At 44.3% G+C, this 19,892-nt stretch overlaps 1 protein-coding gene across 1 annotated transcript in view; it reads left to right on the top strand.

Moving 5' to 3' along the window:
• Positions 1-19,892, top strand: part of EIF4G3 (eukaryotic translation initiation factor 4 gamma 3) — a 382,496-nt gene that overhangs the window by 286,698 nt on the left and 75,906 nt on the right. Inside the window, 4 exon segments of the mRNA XM_043531915.1 lie at positions 3,776-3,880; positions 7,474-7,606; positions 10,998-11,092; positions 13,608-13,701. Of these exon segments, the coding sequence (XP_043387850.1) occupies positions 3,776-3,880; positions 7,474-7,606; positions 10,998-11,092; positions 13,608-13,701 (427 nt within the window).

The following is a 19,892-nucleotide window of genomic DNA, read 5'->3' as shown; positions in this document are numbered from 1 at the left end:
GCACTCAGAGGAGATAAGGCCATTGCGGAGAAACTAAATTAATTCTTTGCATCGGTCTTCATGGCTGAGGATGTGAGGGAGATTCCCAAACCTGAGCCATTCTTTTTAGGTGACAAGTCTGAGGAACTGCCCCGGATTGAGGTGTCATTAGAGGAGGTTTTGGAACAAATTGTTAAACTAAACACTGATTTGTCACCAGAACAAATAGATAAACTAAACAGTGATTAGTCACCAGGACTGCAATGGCCTTATCTTCTCTGAGTGCTCCTTTAGCGTCTCCATCGTCCAGGGGCCCCACTGGTTATTTAGCAGCTTCCTGCTTCCGATCTACTTAACAAAAAAAGATTTGCTGTTACTTTTGGAGTCTTTGGCTCGTTGTTCTTCAAATTCATTTTTGGCTGTCCTAATGATATTTTTACACCTCATCTGCCACAGTTTATGCTCCCTTCTATTTTCCTCACTTTTTAAAAGGATGCCTTTTTGCCTCTCACTGCTTCTTTTACTTTGTGGTTCAGCGACGGTGGCACTTTTTTGGTTCTCTTACTATGTTTTTTAATTTGGGGTTTACATTTAAGTTGAGCCTCTATTATGGTGTCTTTAAAGAGTTTCCATGCAGCTTGCAGGGATTTAACTTTTGGTGCCATACCTTTAATTTCTGTTTCACTAACCTCCTTATTTTTGTTTAGTCCCCCTTTCTGAAATTAAATGCTACAGTGTTGGGCTGCTGTGGTGTTTTCCCCGCCACAGGGATATTAAATTTAATTATATTATGGTCACTATTACCAAGGGGTCCAGCTATATTCACCTCTTGGACCAGATCCTGTGCTCCACTTAGCCCTAAATCAAGAATTGCGTCTCCTCTTGTGGGTTCCAGGACTAGCTGCTCCAAGAAGCAGTCATTTAAGGTGTCAAGAAACTATCTCTGCATCCCATCCCAAGATGACATGTATTCAGTCAATATGGGGATAGCTGAAATCCCCCATTATTATTATTGAGTTTTTAATTTGAATAGCCTCTCTAATTTCCCCGAGCATTTCACAGTCACTATAACCATCCTGGTCAGGTGGTCGGTAATATATCCCTACTGCTATATTCTTATTAGAAGAAGAAAGTACAATTACTTACCAAACAGTAACTGTGGCTCTTTGAGATGTTGTAGTCAGTGTGAATCCCATGACTCACCCTTCATCCCCGCTTTTCAGAGTCCTCAGCTAAATGGGCTTTGAATTGCAAAGGAACTGAGGGAGGGCCATGACCCCTCTATGAGAGTACAAGGAGGCACAGGATATATGTGCGGCCCTGGCAGACACAGCTATTAAAAGAAATCTGGTCTCATGCACATGGAATCCACATTGACTACAACATCTTGAACAACCTCAATTACTATAGGGTAAGTAACTGTACTTTCCCTCAATTCCTCCCCTTCTCAGTATCTACACACTAGCTGCATCACTCAAGGCTTCACTCCGCATCACTGACGTCGGTAAGAGTTCTGTCACTAAGGGTGTGACTGCACTGCAACTGGAGGCGTGACTGTAGCACATATAACCATACCCGAGCTCGCTTTAACCTTGCTGGCTTGGGTTTGGGTACCATTAGCAGTGAAGCTGCAGCAGTCTGGGCTAGCCACCCGAGTACAAGTCCACCAGTGATCCTTGTAATGCGCTCAGGTGACCACCCTGTTCTACTCTGGCTTCACTGCTATTCGTACCCAAGCCACCTAGAGTAAAGCTGGCTTATGTCTGTCTACATGTGCTGCAATCACACCTCTGATTGTAGTGTAGACAGACCCTCGCTTCCTAGGAGCAGGAGTGGGCTTGTAGGCTGTACTTAGTGTTAGGATATAGGTATTCAGGCCTGTCTGTAAAGGCCTATACTCTAAGAATTTAGGTGTATTCTTATCACTTGGCTAGTTATAGAGGTATAAAAGAAAGTATCAAAATCACTGTCTGCCGGTGTAAGAGTCTTCTCCTACTGTGACAGTCTGAGGCCCTGTTCTTAGGCTAAGGCCTTTGGCTAAGCAGCAGAGGCAGCCATAAGCTAGGAAGCGAACGGTCACATCCTCACATTGCAACCTAGTCACATTGAAAGAAGGTGCTATTGGGCTGTTAGGAATACAATCCTGTACTGATAATGCCTATCGCCTCCAGAGAAAGGGAAGTGCCTAGAAGATGTAAAAGGAAACTTCGTTTGATAGCATCCTGTCTGGCAAGAACTCACTTATCAATAACTGGGATGTGAAATCCTCATTTCTGTGTTTGTTCTATCACTGTAGTCCCCATTTCCCTATTGTTTGCTTGCATGATCTCTGTCTGGTTCTGTGATTGTTTCTGTCTGCTGTATAGTTAATTTTGCTGGGTGTGAACTAATTGAGGTGGTGGGATATAATTGGTTAAATAATCATGTTGGGATTGGTTGGTTTAATTTTAGTGAAATGATTGGTTAAGGTATAGCTAAGCAGAACTCAAGTTTTACTATATAGTCTGCAGTCAATCAGGAAGTGGGGGGGGGGAATGGGAATAGGGAATGGGGGTGGGGAAATTGGAATCATGTTTTGCTAAAGGGGGAAATGGGAACAGGGAATGGGGGTGGGGAAATTGGAATCATGTTTAGCTAAGGGCAGGAATGGGAACAGGGCCACAGGTAAGGTTCTGTGGTGTCAGAACTGGGAAGAGGGACACTAAGGAAGGAAACTGGAATCATGCTTGCTGGAAGTTCACCCCAATAAACATCAAATTGTTTGCACCTTTGGACTTCGGGTATTGTTGCTCTCTGTTCATGCGAGAAGAACCAGGGAAGTAAGTGGGTGAAGGAATAAGCCCCCTAACACTTAGTGTATTGCTTTTTCTATTCTTATTGCTTATTTATGTTAATACTCTTTCTGCCAAATTCATTAACTTCATTAGAATTACAACACCAGGGTTGAATTTGACCCCTTGTATTTACTTTCTAATAATAGCGGGAACATTTTATTAAGCATTTTCATTGTAGCTGAAATGCTAGCAATAGTTACAATTAAAGTTGCTGGAGAATTTCCTGTTTAAGTATCTGTTTTCCATCACTCATTGCTTTCTGAAACTTTCATCTTTAAGGATGACATTTTCCAGGATTGGCCCATGCCCAAGAGTTAATTTTTTTTAAAAAAGTTGGAAGGAAAAGGGTTCCACTGTTTTTGAATGAGAGGAGTGAAAAAATTAAACTTTTTGGTTATTAACAAAAAATCTTGCAACTTCTTTTTTTAATGACAGTTCTAGCTCCAAAATGGGTGGTGGTTGAAATTTGAGAGTTTGGCAAGCCCCTGATAAATAGAAGTGCCCTTCAGTGTCCTAGTGAAAATTGATTTTAGTGTGGCCAAATGTATGAGCTTTTGGGAAAAAAGCACACTTCTTGTCAGTAAATGATAGCACTATTTTTAATGAGAACGTAACTGACTGAAAGGATGTTGTGTATATAGATGTGGTAACTTATCCATGTAGTCAAAATATATTGAAAGTTTGCAGTGAATTAGGCAGGGATCTGTAGAATCCCATTGTCATTCCCCTACCATCATGTAAGCATGCTTTGGGCCATACACACATAAGTCCAGTACATGCATGAAAGTGTGCATGACCTGATGCACATTTTCACACAGAGCAAATCTAGATCCCTGAATCAATCATACAGTGCCTTGCAGCAATGATCAGTAGACTACTCTGGGACAAAATTGATTGCCCAGGTAAAGTTGCATTCCGTTGTTCTTCTGAGGGTTGATGGCATTTGTGTCTTTTTTTTATAGCCCCGTATGGACCAGTATTTTAATCAAATGGAGAAGATTGTGAAAGAGAGAAAAACGTCCTCCAGGATTCGGTTCATGCTTCAGGATGTAATAGACCTAAGGCTGGTATGTACCCACTGAAGTAAGTAAAAGAGCACGGTCATTGGCACTACTGTAATGGAATATCCCTCAAATGAGAGTAATAATTATTGATTACAGTAGTAGGAATGGTGAAAGAAAAATATGTACCCTTTTTGCTCATCCCAGATGTCTGGTCATTTGAAAGGTAAGAAGTACTCTCTCCCCCACCCTCACACCCCCACTTTATTGAGGGCTAAGAGATTAGTGTTTGGTGGACAGATTAATTGCTTCACATGTTTAGGACACTTAGGACCTGTCTACACTGCAAATACAGGCATGTTTTTGTAACGAGTTTTTGAAACACTTATCCAACCCGATTACAACAAACACAGCTCAGCTTTTGTCCAAAGTAGGTTTGGGGTTTTTTTATAAACAATATAAACTTGTATCATTTGTTGCGTGTCTGTTCTTAGTGCTCTGCTTAACCATATATGTGTAAATGCATTCTGGGTAGCTGTCTCAAAGTGCTGGAACTGAAGACAGAGTGCCCAGAGAACATGAGCACATTGCCACACCAGCAGCACTCTGGGGTGCTCTTAACATACAGAGGTTTGAGATGACTAGCCAGTCTGGTTACACAAGGGTGTTCAGAAGCCCTCTATACATCAAGGAAAAAAGGTTGCTGAGTTTGTTACAGGAAGTTACGTGTCTCAGCCTGTACTGCAAGCAAGAATGATAATATGGTTAGCTACTGTGATTACTAATTGATTACAGTACACCCTCGCTATAAGGAACCTGTTGGGATCCAAGCCTTTTGTTCATTGTAGCCAGGGGTTCGTTATAGCAAAAGGACAATAAAAAAAAAATGGGCAGAGGGGCTGAGACCTGGGCTGTGAGTCCCAGGCAGCTGGGGCTTCGGGCGTCTGCCCTGCATGGCTGGCGCTGAGGCTTCGGGCGTCTGCCCTGCATGGCTGGCGCTGGGGCTTCAGGCGTCTGCCCTGCATGGCTGGCGCTGGGGCTTCGGGCGTCTGCCCTGCATGGCTGGCGCTGGGGCTTCGGGCGTCTGCCCTGCACGGCTGGGGCTCCGGCCCGTCTGCCCTGCACGGCTGGGGCTGAGGCTCCGGGCTGTCTGCCCTGCACGGCTGGGGCTGGGGCTCCGGCCCGTCTGCCCTGCACGGCTGGGGCTGGGGCTCCGGCCCGTCTGCCCTGCACAGCTGGGGCTGGGGCTCCGGCCCGTCTGCCCTGCACGGCTGGGGCTGAGGCTCCGGCCCGTCTGCCCTGCATGGGCAGCCACACGTGGCTGGGGCTGGGGCTCCGAGCTGTCAGCCACGCACGGCAGTGGGGTTGGGGCTCCGGGCTGTTAGCCATGCACAGCAGTGGGGTTGGGGCTTCGGGCCGTCTTCCCCGCATGGCTGGGGCTGCAGCTTTGGGCCGTCTGCCCTGCATGGCTGGGGTTGGGGCTTCGAGCTGTCTGCCCTGCATGGCTGGGGCTCCGAGCTGTCAGCCATTCACAGCAGTGGGGTTGGGGCTCCGGGCTGTCAGCCACGCACAGCAGTGGGGTTGGGGCTCCGGGCTGTCAGCCCTGTGTGGCGGGTTTGGGGCTCCAGGCTTCAGCCCTGCGCACTGGGGCTCCGGCTTCAGTCCTTGGCAGGGGGAGGTGGGATAGGGGCCTACTCTTTAGTTTCTGGCCTTGGGCTCAACGTATGACGCTGGATAAAAATTGTTGGTTATTTTACAATAGAGTACTTACTGTAGTTGGGATCCAGGGACTGGGTTTGTTATACCCAAAGGTTCATAATAAGGAAGGGCCTTATAGTGAGGATGTACTTATTAAGCATATTGTGTGTGGACACAAATTACCTTTAGAGCCAGCCATATCAATAACTGGTTCCAAACTTGTCTGAAAGTTAGTGAAGATGAGTCCAATCTAAACTAAAAATGTAAACAAGTCTAAAAATGTAGCCAGACTAAAGCTTAATACATAACCCGTGCTTTAACGCCGTTACATAGTATAATTGAGGCCATCTATACTGAAAATTGTAAAAGCAGTTGTAGCCAGGTCAAGAAACAACCATGGTATATTTGGATCCTTTGTGTTTTTGGGTACATGAATCTGTACAGTATGGGGTCTAGTGACAGCATCAGTCACCTAAGTTTTTCTTGTGCATAAAGGTTCCACTTCTTTTCCCAAAGAGTTCTTATTTGGCCCATATTAGATTCTTTTATAGTGTGGGGTAGTGTTTCTCAAAGCAAGTTATTCCAGCCCCTGTTGATTCGGGACCAAGTAAACTGTCTCACATTAGTATATATTGAGTCTTGGATTAACTGGCAAATCACAGTTTTCCGCAAAAATACAGCCTATTACTGCTCTTTTGGATCAGTTGTTGTTTTCATTGTCTTTCCAGAGGTGGAAGAAACATGCTGGCAAACATTGAAATTATGTAACCAATTTGGAGTAACAACAACTTCCGCTCAAAGACATCTCTTTCCTATTAAGTTGGTATTCAGTTATGCTGCATAGGATAGAAAAGATAATGATCTGAAGACTTTTATAGCACAAGTGGTTAAAGCAGCCTTGCATGTTATGTCAGTCATGTTCTTTTATGAAGGTGGATCCTTGTTACAGAAGCCAAATTCAATTATATATATTTGCATTATATATACATTCTGCTATTGTAAGTCTGAGGCTAGAAATGGGGTACGGGTTAGGTGACCCAGCTCCACAGCTTCCTTTTCACTGGTGGTCCTTCTAATTTAAAGATACATGTACTCTAAAGATACTAACAGTGACACACAGAGTACAGACACTGCACGCCCAGCTAGCACAGAAATGAATAGCAGTGTAGACAGTGAGGCACAGCTTAGGTGTGCAGAGAAGAAGAGAGTGCCCTGCATGACTGAAGCCCCAGGATATATACCACACATGGGCTAGCCACATGCCCAAGCAGTGCCTCCCACATCTACAGTGTTATTCTTAGCAGTGCAGCGTCCTGCTGCCTCCCTGCTGCCACAGCCTTTTCCCACAAAGTGAAAGGCTGAGGCACGGGAGAAAGACTCTGGTATCAGGAAAAGGATCTGGCAGCTCTCAGCTGACTTCCCCCTGCCAGAGCCTTTCCTCATTGCAGTAAAAGGCTCTGGCAGTGGAGAGCTTTTTGAGCCTTTCACTGCAGCATGTAGCTACACATTGTGCTTGTATTCCACATGCTGCTGTAAATGTAGACATAATCCTTAAGGGTATGTCTACTCTGCAGTTAAAAACCCATGGCTGGCCTGTGCCAGCTGATTTGGGCTCACAGGGCTGTTTAATTGCAGTGTAGATGTTTGGGCTCGGGCTGGAGCCCAGGCACTAGGGGGACCCTGCGAGGTGATAGGGTGCTAGAGTTTGGGTTTCATCCTGAGTCAGATTGTTTTCATCGCAATTAAACAGCCGCGCAGCCTAAGCCACGGGCCAGGATTTGGTATCTGATTGCAGTGTAAACATATCCTAAGGGTGAGAGGATTACTGAGAAGCTAGCTATTGAACTGTGTATGCCACTTTTACAACCTTACTCTCACCATGTCCATGATATCACATTTACTAGGCTTCTCTGTAAATACCATAGAACTCATTTTAGGTTCTTATGTACCTCCTTATACAGTGCAACTGGGTATCCCGGAGAGCAGATCAAGGCCCCAAGACTATTGAGCAGATTCATAAAGAAGCAAAAATTGAAGAGCAAGAAGAGCAGAGAAAGGTCCAGCAACTCATGACCAAAGAGAAGAGAAGACCAGGTAAAGAACCACACAAATTAGCTCTCATTTCACTGTGGGCACCCACTGCCCACTGTTCAGAATCTCATAAAAAAGGCACAAATCTGTTAAGGTATTTCTGTCATGGACATGAATGAGACTGGAAGAGGAGGAAAAATCTGAGGATACTTTCTCCAACATCCCTCTGCAGTATGAAGTACCATCCACCCTCCCAGAGAAGCTGGTTTCTCCTGCTAAAGTGATCACTGATGAGATAGCTAACATTGTTGACAAAAAGAAAAGGAGTACTAGTGGCACCTTAGAGACTAACCAGTTTATTTGAGCATAAGCTTTCGTGAGCTACAGCTCACTTCATCAGATGCATTCAGTGGAAAATACAGTGAACAAAAGGTTTTCTTCCCCCCGCCTCCCCCTGCTCTCCTGCTAGTAATAGTTCATCTTAAGTGATCACTCTCCTTACAGTGTGTATGATAACACCCATTTTTTCATGTTCTGTGTGTATATAAATCTCCTCACTGTATTTTCCACTGAATGCATCCGTTGAAGTGAGCTCACGAAAGCTTATGCTCAAATAAATTGGTTAGTCTCTAAGGTGCCACAAGTACTCCTTTTCTTTTTGTGAATACAGACTAACACGGCTGCTACTCTGAAACCTGATCGTTGACAAAGAGGGTCTCGTGGAAATCTGGTTCTGTTGCGTGCTCTGCATTGACTTCTTATGTGTGTTCTTTTTGGGAAAATCACTTAAGTTCTCAAATGCCTCAGTTTCCTTATTTGTAAAATTGTAATTACACCATATGGGTGGTTGATGCTTAAATGTTAAATTTATGTGAAGCCCTGCACTTCTCTGGGGCTTCACAGGGATCTCAGAGTATTATAATTACTATTTAGGAGTCACATTCTGCCTGTCTTACTCACATTGAGTATCATAGAATATTAGGGTTGGAAGGGACCTCAGGAGGTCATCTAGTCCAATCCCCTGCTGAAAGCAGGACCAATCCCCAACTAAATCATCTTACTTCATGAATACTGTGATTTCAACGAATGGGAGTACTCCCATAGTAAGTTGCAATTCAGTGTGTGAAAGGGTGTGATAGCCTGACCTTCAGTTGTTGTTAGGCATCCAAATTAAACACCCATTAAGATGAATAGAGGCTGTCCATACCTTTCTGAGCTATTGTACCAAAATCAGCCGTGCTAAAAGCTGGTCTGGATCCTTTTGATTTCAGTAGCATCACACTTGGTTATCCTAGCACTGAGTTGTCTCATTGTTTTGGCCAGTCTCCGCAGTTTCAGTTAGACAGCAGTGCACTGATCCATGGTCAGAATTTTTTCTCCATAACCATAATGGCTAAAATCTTTTTTTCTAAATGTAATTTTCTAAATTATTCTGAACTGATGGGGCCACTAGAGATATGTTACAATCTACAACAAGTACCAGCTCAGTCCAAGGCCTGGATCCAGAAAAAAATAAAACAAAAAGTAACTTTAAACAAATTTTCAGTATAAAATGGCTTATGAGAATACAAGTATGGAGAGCAGTTTTACATATAAGAACCAGTAGGTAAAGAAATGTGATAAAACAAGAAAGTAAGATAAAACAGTTGGCAAGCAACGAATCAATTGTGAAGGAAGAATGCTTGGCAGACCTAATGGAGAATAATCTTCTATGGGATATTAAAGATTACAAAACAAGAGGTACAATAAAAGAAGGAAGAAGACAAAGTGCATATTGGCTTCTATTTTTAATGCTGCTACAATTTATAGAATTATAGAATCATAGAATATCAGGGTTGGAAGGGACCTCAGGAGGTCATCTAGTTCAACCCCCTGCTCAAAGCAGGACCAATCCCCAACTAAATCATCCCAGCCAGGGCTTTGTCAAGCCTGACCTTAAAAACCTCAAAGGAAGGAGATTCGACTACCTCCCTAGGTAACACATTCCAGTGCTTCACCACCCTCCTAGTGAAAATTTTTTTCCTAATATCCAACCTAAACCTCCCACACTGCAACTTGAGACCATTACTCCTTGTTCTGTCATCTGCTACCACTGAGAACAGTCTACATCCATCCTCTTTGGAACCCCCTTTCAGGTAGCTGAAATCAGCTATCAAATCCCCCCCCCTCATTCTTCTTTTCTGCAGACTAATAATGGTGGGAAAGAAATTCTACCTGAACCTCTTGAAGTGATTCCTCATTCAGGCTGAAATGTGTGTGTGCTGAATCTATGCAGTGAGTGCCACTGTTTCAGGTAGCAGGAAGCCATTTCTTCTGCCTCTTTTTGGAGCTTTTTATTTTGCACAATACATGCAAATGACTACATCAGAACACCAAGAACACAGGCTGAGAAAACAGTGCTTTAGTCAGAGGGAAATATCACAAAAGTTTGCCCTTCAAAATTGTGGTTCTTTCTCAGGCCTGTTTATAATACAACAATTAATAATCTACATATGCCACAGTTCCTGCGGTAACTGCACCTCTAACCCATTCAGGTGGCCTCCTTAAGAGCACTCCACTTAGGTCTCATGCTTCTAACTATCACCTTGCTCAGGGCGGAGGTCTGTGACTCCCCCTCTAGAGCAGAAATTTGGGCTGCAATTCCTCATGCAATTCACAGTTGTTATCCCAGCTGGTCTAAGTTTAGTTCAGCATCTGCAGCTCTGCTTTCTTTCAGTTCGATGACAGGCACTAACCAGTGGCCAGTCAGCCTTCATAAAGAAAATATTATTCAGAACAAAAGCATTACAGAGAAAACCTATCTTAAAAACAGTAAACAACTCACATGCAGGTCTCAGTTTACCAGGCAAATCCATCTTCAACATGAAAACCCTGATAGGAACAAAGTACTTCAAACCCTTCCTACAGGTCTGCCCCTCTTGGTCGCAGTGTCATGCTAATTCTTGGATTGAGTGAGAGTGACTCCCTCCCATGTTAGGGTGACCACTTTATACAGCTCTCAGTTCTTTGTTTGGTAACCATCTTTAACCAGATCAAACTAGCATATGCCATTTCTCCCAAAAGGTGAGCCCTCTCTAGTCTTGCCACCTGCCTAGGAATTGTCATTAATTACCCCCAAATGATGTTAGTTCCTGCAGTAAACCCCTGTAACTCCCCCATGGAGCCAGAATATAATCTGTAGCTCAGAAAGATATACGTAACGTTTATAAAGTTGATACAATAGTCTTTGAATATCCCATGCCTCTATAATATGTAATCTAGAATAAACCTCTAAAATTCATGCTTAACTTTCGCACTGTAGAGTTGTGTTGGGCTCACAGTAGGGCTGCAGCCCCTTCTTTGACTTTCTCAGATCAAGTTTTTGAGGCAAGGACTGTACACATTGCACTTGGATACGTTTGGACCATGAGCAACAGTTTTAAGGAAGTTTTGATTGACTTTGTTGTTTTTGTAGGTGTCCAGAGGGTAGATGAAAGTGGATGGAACACTGTTCAGGGGGCAAAGAATAGTCGTGTGCTTGACCCCACCAAATTCCTTAAAATCACCAAGGTAAGTGTCAATGGACTGAGTCACTTAATGTTGACAAAGCTACTTGGATATTAGTTTGGGAAATTTTTGTTTGTTTAGATCTATGGAGGAGATGGTTTGGTGCTTATAGGTACAAAGAGGCCTTACTCTTTTTTCTAGGATGTTTTAATTCGTAAAATCTTTGGGGAGGCAGGTCTGAGCTGAATGTAAACAAAACATTGAGCAAATGTTATTGGTTCTGAATGTCCAAAGATTATTTGAACTGAGGAAAGACAACATATGTACACATTTTTTAAGATTCATAATTATCCTTTTTTGATCCAAAATTTCTTCAGTTGAAAAGAGAATGTGAATTCAGGTACTGTCTTTGACATGGAATAATACATCAAGCAGCTATCCCACAAGGCCTCTCAAGTGCCTTGGAAGGCCTGCCTGTGGTTACTGGGGGGAAGGATAGCTCAGTGGTTTGAGCATTGGCCTGCTAAAGCCAGGATTGTGCGTTCAATCCTTGAGGCGGCCCTTTAGGGATCTGGGGCAAAAATTGGGGATTGGTCCTGCTTTGAGCAGCGGGTTGGACTAGATGACCTCCTGAGGTCCCTTCCAACCCTGAGATTCTATGAGTTATCATGGAGGCAGCACTCAGGAAGATTCTTGGAGTTTAGTTTCTAGTCTCTGTAGGCAGAGGTGGCCCACCATACTCTCAGTACACAGAGTCCACAGTATTCTCTCAGTTTTGTCTCAGGCCTGATAGCAGGCTCCTTCTAGACTACAACTTTCTGAGAATTGGCTCTTGTATCTTTCTGTCTCTTGTTCAGACCTTTTTTTTCTGAACACCATCCTGTCCACTTCTGGATCTTCCAGAGAGAGGCCCAGGATTTCACCTTGGGATGATTCTTCTGTACTTTCATGATTCTCATTCTGTTTTTTGGACTCCCCTCCCACAAATACACAGGAAAAAAGGTCAGAGGGAAGAAGAGGGAAGGGGCACCCTCTTCCTCAGAGGATGGCAGGTTTTCCACGTCATCTTCTCTTAGTTGGCAATGCTTTAAAGAGCTGCCTGGGCAGGGAAGATTTAAGCACCAAGAGTTCTGGTGCAGGCAGAGTAGGAGCGGTCGGAGCCCTGGTATCTGGTTTCCATTGCCAAGGAAACTGGCCATATCTCCCCCTACTGCCACTTCTTCTCCAGTGTTCCACTACCTCCCCTCTTCTCAGCTGAACTACTCTTTGTGGAGAGGAGGGTTGCTTTCCCTCTACTTGCTGCCTATCATAGGTGGCAGCACCAAGAGCTTTGAGGATCTGTGGTTTGAAATGAGCAATGAACGCTCACTTTGTATTTGTAGATTTCTGGGTGCAATCAGGAGACTCATACCGGCCTTTCACCTTCTTATAAACTGTTATAAATTTTTATCTGATCCTGCAAATCTTGCCGCAACCATCATCTGAGCCTCTGATGAACTGCTTTTTGTTATTCTTACCAGCAAAGTGGGATTTTTTGTGACAGTAGTCTCAGACTCAGGTTAAGTGTATTGTCCTTCCCTAGAGCCCTGTCCTTTGCTAGAGTTCTTTCCAGACAAAATGGTCCTGAGAACAGCTTTGGAATTTCTATCCAAAGAAAGAGAACTTGATCCTTTACATTATTAGGATGATTTCTTTATTTCTTTTTGCCCTAATCAGTGCCACCCTATTGAATTTTCCTTCAGTGCCTGGATGTTAAGAGGCCTATAAAGTAGGACCGGGACAGAATAAAATCTTCCTGCAGATCAAGTGCCATTTGTTCTTTATGGAGATCGTACAGCAGGCCTCCAAAGCCCTGTCTAGTGAGGTGGATTTATTCTGCTAATAATCAAGCTTACAACTCAGATGAGAGAAGCTCTTCTACTGTGCTTAGTGTACGTACCACTATCTCCATTACAGCTTCATGGGCAGAAAGAAACAAAGGCTGTTCCAAGGAGATCTGCAGTGTCGCAACCTGGTAGTCAATAAATTTGTTTGCTGATCATTACAGAACGGATTTCCAGTTCTTGTAAGACACTGCTTTTGCCCTCCAGATCCTGCAAACCTTTTCTTTACATGGCTTTCTGTGTTCTGATCCTTGCTGCTTGCAAATTCCCAGCAGTGCCAGGATTGGCAGATTTCATAGTGAGTGGAATCATTAATTCATTACATACAAAATGGTCATCCTCACACACTCAATGCATCAATCCTGTATTCCCTCCTTAAAACTACTGTTAAGATCTTTCGATCTTATTGATGGAAAGTTCACAGATGCTTTATACTTACTCTTTGTGAGGGTTGCTTTCCCTCAGATGTTTTACATTTACGCTTTGGAAGCATCTATTTGGGGTGTGCTTAGACACCCCGTGCCTTTTAGAGGCTGAGGAATGATCTCCAAGAATCTACTAGAAATGTGCCTCTGTGCTAATAAGCGGTCTTACCAGCTGTACCAGAATTAGTAAGTGGAGTTATATGAAAAGATCCATTTACAAAATTTTCCTATTTGTAAGTGCTTGATCATCTGTGTTGATTTGTATTGCAGTCCACAATAGATGAGAAGATTCAGCTTGTGCCTAAAGCCCAGTTGGGCAGCTGGGGGAAGGGCAGCAGTGGTGGAGCAAAGGCCAGTGAGATTGGTAAGTTTTACCTCAGTTTATATGCTGTCCTTGATGTTGATCCTTATAATCGTAGTTTAGCTCCTTGTTGATCCATCACTGTGGTAATTTTGAACAAATCACTTAATGTGAAGTAAGAGGTATATATGCTGTGACCATCTAAAATTAATGAATTCAGAGCTCAGGCCTAGATAATGTCCATTCCTGTAAAGTTTGTGTAATGAATGATCAAGAATACATCCCTTGCAGCAGAATGTGACATAACAGTAGCGTAATAGTAACACATAGTAAGGGCATCAGCTATTTGCAGGCTGGTTTTCCCACCCAACTTCTTTTTCATGCGAGGAGCCCCTTAATACATAAGTAAAGCAAAATATAATGTGAGCATGGGCCATGTGGTTCCTGGCACTGGTACCTGGACTCGTTAAGACTCTTCCTTTTCTGTTTGGAGACTTTCATTTGAATTGTTTTCAAGACTTGAAGAGAAAATCTTGTGGCTTTGCCTTTTTGTGGGAGCCATCAGCCTAAGAACTAATTAAAGTCTTCAGCAAGTTCAAAAACCTTAACAAATGAACAAATTCTTCAGGCCAGTTACTAATTAGAAAAGAGTCTGTTTTATTATTAGTGATTGATTGTTTTCCTCTGCACTGACCATATGTGCCAAAGTGTTTTATATAGTCATAAAACAAATAATAAAGAAATACAATTATACAACACATTAGGAACAAATTCAATTCCCAAAATAGATCTCTCTAATAGAGTTTTAAAACTTCCTGAAAAGTTTGGCACACAAGTGATCTGGAGTAAAAGTTTTCACTAAATTATAACATGTGCAGCAAGACTAGGACTCTGTTGCAGGTAATCTGTTGTCACAGAAGCTGGGTGGCTCAAAGTGACATGCTGTGGTCACTAAACCTGAGCTATAGCAATATACTGTCAGTCTGAATCCTGGCCATGGCAGTTTTCAAAGAATGTGTATTGTGTATGTTGCTTGCATTCTGCAGGGGCTCCTTTTGGAAGTTTTGCTCTGAGATAAAAATTTCTGGTTTAAAACCAATATTTTAAATTGCTTTAAAATACACAAGAGGACTTTGATTTTACTTTGTAGGTGTTATCAAGGTAATTACCATTAATTAAATAGGGGTAAGATGAAAGATAAGCAGTTGGGATAATGTGATAATGCTCCTCAACTATTTCCTGAGCAGAGGGCCTGAGTACGCTCAAAGGACAGCAAGTTAAGCAGTCAGAGTCATTTGTGGTATGTCTACACTGCAATGTAAGCCCAGGACTAGTAGAACTCAAGTTGCAGACTGTGGGTTTGTTAGTGTAGGCTCTGAAACCCTAGGTTCTTTTGTAAACCCAAATTAGGAATTTTTGAACCCTGGGTCTCAACCTGGACTCCAGCGTCTACACGGTATTGTGTGGCCCCAGTCCAAAAACTCATATTTCAAACTTCCCAAAATGTGGCCACAGCTAGTGTTTTGTTCATGGTGCAGTGTGGAAAACTTGAGTGTCCACCAAACTTGACTGTCCAGAGGTCAAAGAAAGTTGGCCTAAGGGATTGTGGGATAATTTTGAAGGACTTCCAGAGCATGAGTCCACTGGTGCTATGTCTACGCTGCAGACCAATAGGGCTTGAACCCTGGGTCCTGGCTTGACTCAGGCTTGGACCCTCAACCTCTGGGATCTTGGGTCTGAGCCCTGGATTAGCGCAATTTATGTGTTGATGGAAAGGGGGTTAGGCTTAAGCCTGAATTCAAACCCTGAGCTTACATTGCAGTATAGCTGTACTGTTGGTCAAATTACACAGCTCCCTTAAAATGAGCTGCTCATAGTATTTTCAGATTCTTCCAACTTTTTTAATGTAGAGCTCGGGAATATGAAGGATCGGAGCAGTAAGGGGAAATGTGCAGGATGTTGGAGCAGTGCAGAAGGAGAGGGGTTGGGAGGATGTAGGAAGGAGGCTATGCACCTTTGCCAACCTTTTCCCCTTGGGATTGTGTTCTGGCACAGCTATCAGGAGGCCAACACACTCCTATACAGCAACTTATTAGAGTAAGGGATCATTCAAATGCTGTGTTTTTGAAACACAGTTGGATGACTAGGACTTGGACATTCACTGAATGCATCAGACGAAGTGAGCTGTAGCCCACGAAAGCTTATGCTCAAATACATTTGTTAGTCTCTAAGGTGCCACAAGTACTCCTTTTCTTTTTGTAGAACTCTACTCCATCCCCATGCTGCCTGCAGCAGTGAGGATGGGAATACCAGGCTCACCCTTACCGTGATGCTGATGCTTGTAGGAAAGTAGGGGAGCTTGGAACAGTGCAGGAGAGTGTGAGGAGGAAAAAAGAGGATCAGAGCTGTGCAGTAGGAGATACAGAGTTGGAGCTTCAGCTCTGTCCCCCAAACCTCACCACATCCATACCTCCTATTCCTGTCCCCCTTCAAAAAAAGCCCCCTCAGTGCTGAGACCGGATTGGGAGCTAGGAATTAATATGTGCAGTGCATGGCACAGGTACACAGTGCTGAGATGAAGTGAGCTGTAGCTCATGAAAGCTTATGCTCAAATAAATTTGTTAGTCTCTAAGGTGCCCCAAGTCCTCCTTTTTGCGAGTGCTGAGATGGGGTAGGGAACTGAGAAAGGGCTTCCTTGGAGTATGGCACAGGACCACAGGCTGAGAACATCTCTTCAGTCCACTTCACACCTTTCCGAACCTCCTTTCCTGCAAATGGATCTGTAGAACCCCATCCCATATACCCATACTTGGGGTAGGACTTTGTATCTACACTCTCCTTCACCTTCTGACCTCCAGCTGGTACAGGTAGTCCTCAAAGCCCCATCACCTCTCCATGACCCCTCCAAACTTACAGGTAGAGAGGCAAAGAGGGTGGAGAGTGTGTGTGTGTGTGAGAGAGGGAATGTTGGAAGAGTTAGAGCAGGAGTGTAAGAGTCTGAGTAGGTGGGGGAAGTATGAGCAGTGAGGGAGAATGTGTAGGGTTTTGGAGCAGTGCAGGGAAGAGCAGGCTAGAGAGGAGAGCATCAGAGCTGTGCTGTGGGAGATATTGGGGTGTTTTAGCTCTGTCCCCTAAAAAATTCCCCATATCCATGCTCCTTCATGTCTGTCCCATACCAATGTCCTTCTCTCCATATGGAGGTGAGCTGAGGTGGGGAAACTAGGCTATGCTGGGGGGCAGAGATGGGAGATGAGATGATGCAGGGGCAGTGAAGGGACTAACATACAGCCAGTGCATCCTATGGCTGGGATAATCATTGCCAAGTAACCTTGAGCAGTAGAGTGGGAGGGCTGGGCTGTGGAAAATGGGGATGCAGAAAAATTCAGTGCCCAGAAACTGAGTGAACACAGAGTTAAGGCTGCTCAGTGATGCCTCTTGCCGTTCAAAAATGTAGAGATTGGCTGAACTTAAACTTCTGAAAACCAGGAAATACAGGATTATGGTATGTGCCACTCCTGCAACACAGCCTTAACTCTCCTCTCTTTGATCGATGCCCGAACACACATACTAGCATAATGACACACGTACTAACACTTTACCCTTGCAGATGCTACAAAACATTCTGGGAATGCTGCAGATGAGCTTTGTAGGACAAAGTTTAACACCTTCCTTTGCTGAGGTAAAACTCAGGGTTAGGTTAGGCATAGCAAATAGGAGCTACGTACACCTAGTCTATACTCAAACACTGAGCTTTATGAGACATTGCTTTCATTTACCTCTCACTAAGCCTTGAGACCAAAGTCACGTATGCCACCAACTCCCCATTAAAAGACCCCTGTGAAGTGCTACTGAGACAAACTACAGAAGTCAGCACTGAAATGAGGCATGGCTGATCCTTCATGGTAACTATGCACCTCTCCTGCTAACTTGCTGTAACTAATCCCTCCACCATTCAGCACAGCTGCACCTAACACAGTGAATACAGCTGGAGTGCATGCAGGTAAATGCTGTAATTCAAATCTGTGGTACACAACACAATAATTGGCATGTTTCTTAGTCCTTCTTCGTGGCTATTACATATGCCACAGCATTACTGAGCTATCCTCAGTGACTGTTGACAGCTCCAGGTTGCCTCTGTGGGGTAGCATGAACCTTATCTTTGTAGTTCTTGGTTTTCAGAGGTTTAAGTTTAGCCACTCTCCACATTCTTGAGGGAACAAGGTACTACTGGGAAACCTTAACTCTGCGGTAACAAAAATTTTGGACTAAATGTCCAAATAGATACTGCAGAATCTGAGCAAAAATTCAGGCTGTGTAAAATATAAATGCAAGAGAAAAGAGCAGCATGGATAAGTCTAAAAGAGAATGCAAAGTATGAATTGGAGTATACATTTGTACTTAATTCTGCCACAGTTTTGGAGTGGACATTCTTAAAATTGTAATGGATTCACTACAAGTGTTAAACAAGATTGTCAGTTTCTTCTCTGAGTGATGGTCCCTGTTGTATTCCATTGAGGGTTATACACATGCACCATGCATCCAGAGCCGGATAATTTGAAAGTAGTAGTGTCTGTTGGTCCACACATGTGCCCTTGCTCTACCTCATGGTTTACTCCAAGGCAATAAAGAGTGAAGTGAACTGACTGCGCCTTCAGTTCCTTCTCACCGCTGCATGCTCTTGGTCAGAGCTTCTACTCTCCTCTCATCTCTCTGTGACACACTTTAAAAAAAAATTTTTTTAGTACTGTACATAGTTTCATTTTTTTGTAGTTTTAATAGTAGTAGTAGTTTAACATTTTAAGGACTTTGGGATGCCATTTTTGCCAATTCGCCCCACCACCATCACCTACACCCACATCTGGCTACTGGATTATGGTGAAGATGCTCTTTCTTGGACAGCAAGGAGGACCAACGCTGCATTTACTGTTTGGGAGAAGCCCACATTTCATCCAGGTGCAGTATCTGCCTCTTCTTCCCAAGCCATACCCAGAAAGGCCGAGCTCTCTGGCTCCAGAAGCACCTCATGGAGGTCACCATGAGGCCGCAGTCGAACCCAGCCGGGGGAATCTCCCCTGTATGTCAGCCTGAGAAATCCAGGAGCTCACCTCCTACCGCGGAGATCCAAGCCGGTATTGCTAGTACCAGTACTATGTACCCTGTGCCAGAGCTTGGTCGTGAGGCACGGAAGCATGCACATAAGCATGGCAGTAAGTCTTCCTCCAGGCCCAAGAAAGACAGTGCACCTTCCACAAGTTCCAGCCATGGAGAAGCGGTACGTTCCAAGGCTCACAAACAAAAGAAGTCGCACAGACTGCTGAATCCGCCAGTTCCTCTTCGAGTGGTCGCTCATGTTAATTCCATGCTAGGTGTATGCGGCGTTGCACGGCTGCCAGAGATTTTTGCCTCAGCAGTATCCGTAGGGCCAGCTCTGGTGCTCCCTTGAGCTCCGCTCTCATGCACAGGTATATTAGGCTCCATCGGCCCTGCACCTGCTCAATTCCTTCTTACCACCTGTGACGGTTTCTGGAATGCCTGTTCTTTGCATCTCGCAAAGTGCTTCTAAAGTTTTTGCTGTTTTCTGTTTACATAGTTGTTATGTAGTGTTTTAAGTAGTTAGTACATTAATTTAGTTTAGTTTAGACTTGTCCCTGGGGACGAGGCATGCCCCAGTCCCTATGGTTTCAAGCCGTGCACAGTTTGCCACAAACACATGCCAATCAGCTATCCGCACACTAGCGGCAAACAGCGTGAAACCTGGCCGATTCTCCATCCAAGAAGAAGTCCAGGAAAGTTTGCGATGGGCACAGGGACCCGTGCTGAGGCCACCCGTCTGCACCGGGACTGCAAGGTGCAGTCTCTCTGGCCAGGGCTCCAAGCCCAATACGAGAGCCTCCTCCTACTCCCGGGAGCAGTTGGGGTCCCAGACACCTCACGGTGCCATTGATGCCAGGGGCCTTTCAAACGGCCAAAGACTTAATGGCCCTCCGCGTGCTGCCCTCACCACAGGAGGCAGACGCACGAAAGGCCCCTTCCCCTAAGGGCAAGCCACAGATGGGGCCTCCCCAGTGGCTAGTTCAGGGTCGTCGCTCGCCAGAACCTCACCAATCTTCGAGCCCGGTCTCCAGTTCCACACCCACGGTCATCAGTGCAGAGTTCATGGTCTCCGGTAGCACATTCCCGGTCTCCGGCTCCAAGGCATAGATGCAGTACCCCAAAGCCAGTAATGGTCACCACGGTATCATAGAATCATAGAA

Source organism: Chelonia mydas, chromosome 18 (genome assembly GCF_015237465.2).
Source record: "Chelonia mydas isolate rCheMyd1 chromosome 18, rCheMyd1.pri.v2, whole genome shotgun sequence".
Lineage (NCBI taxonomy): Eukaryota > Metazoa > Chordata > Testudines > Cheloniidae > Chelonia > Chelonia mydas.
This window is presented reverse-complemented; position numbering and strand designations above follow the sequence as displayed.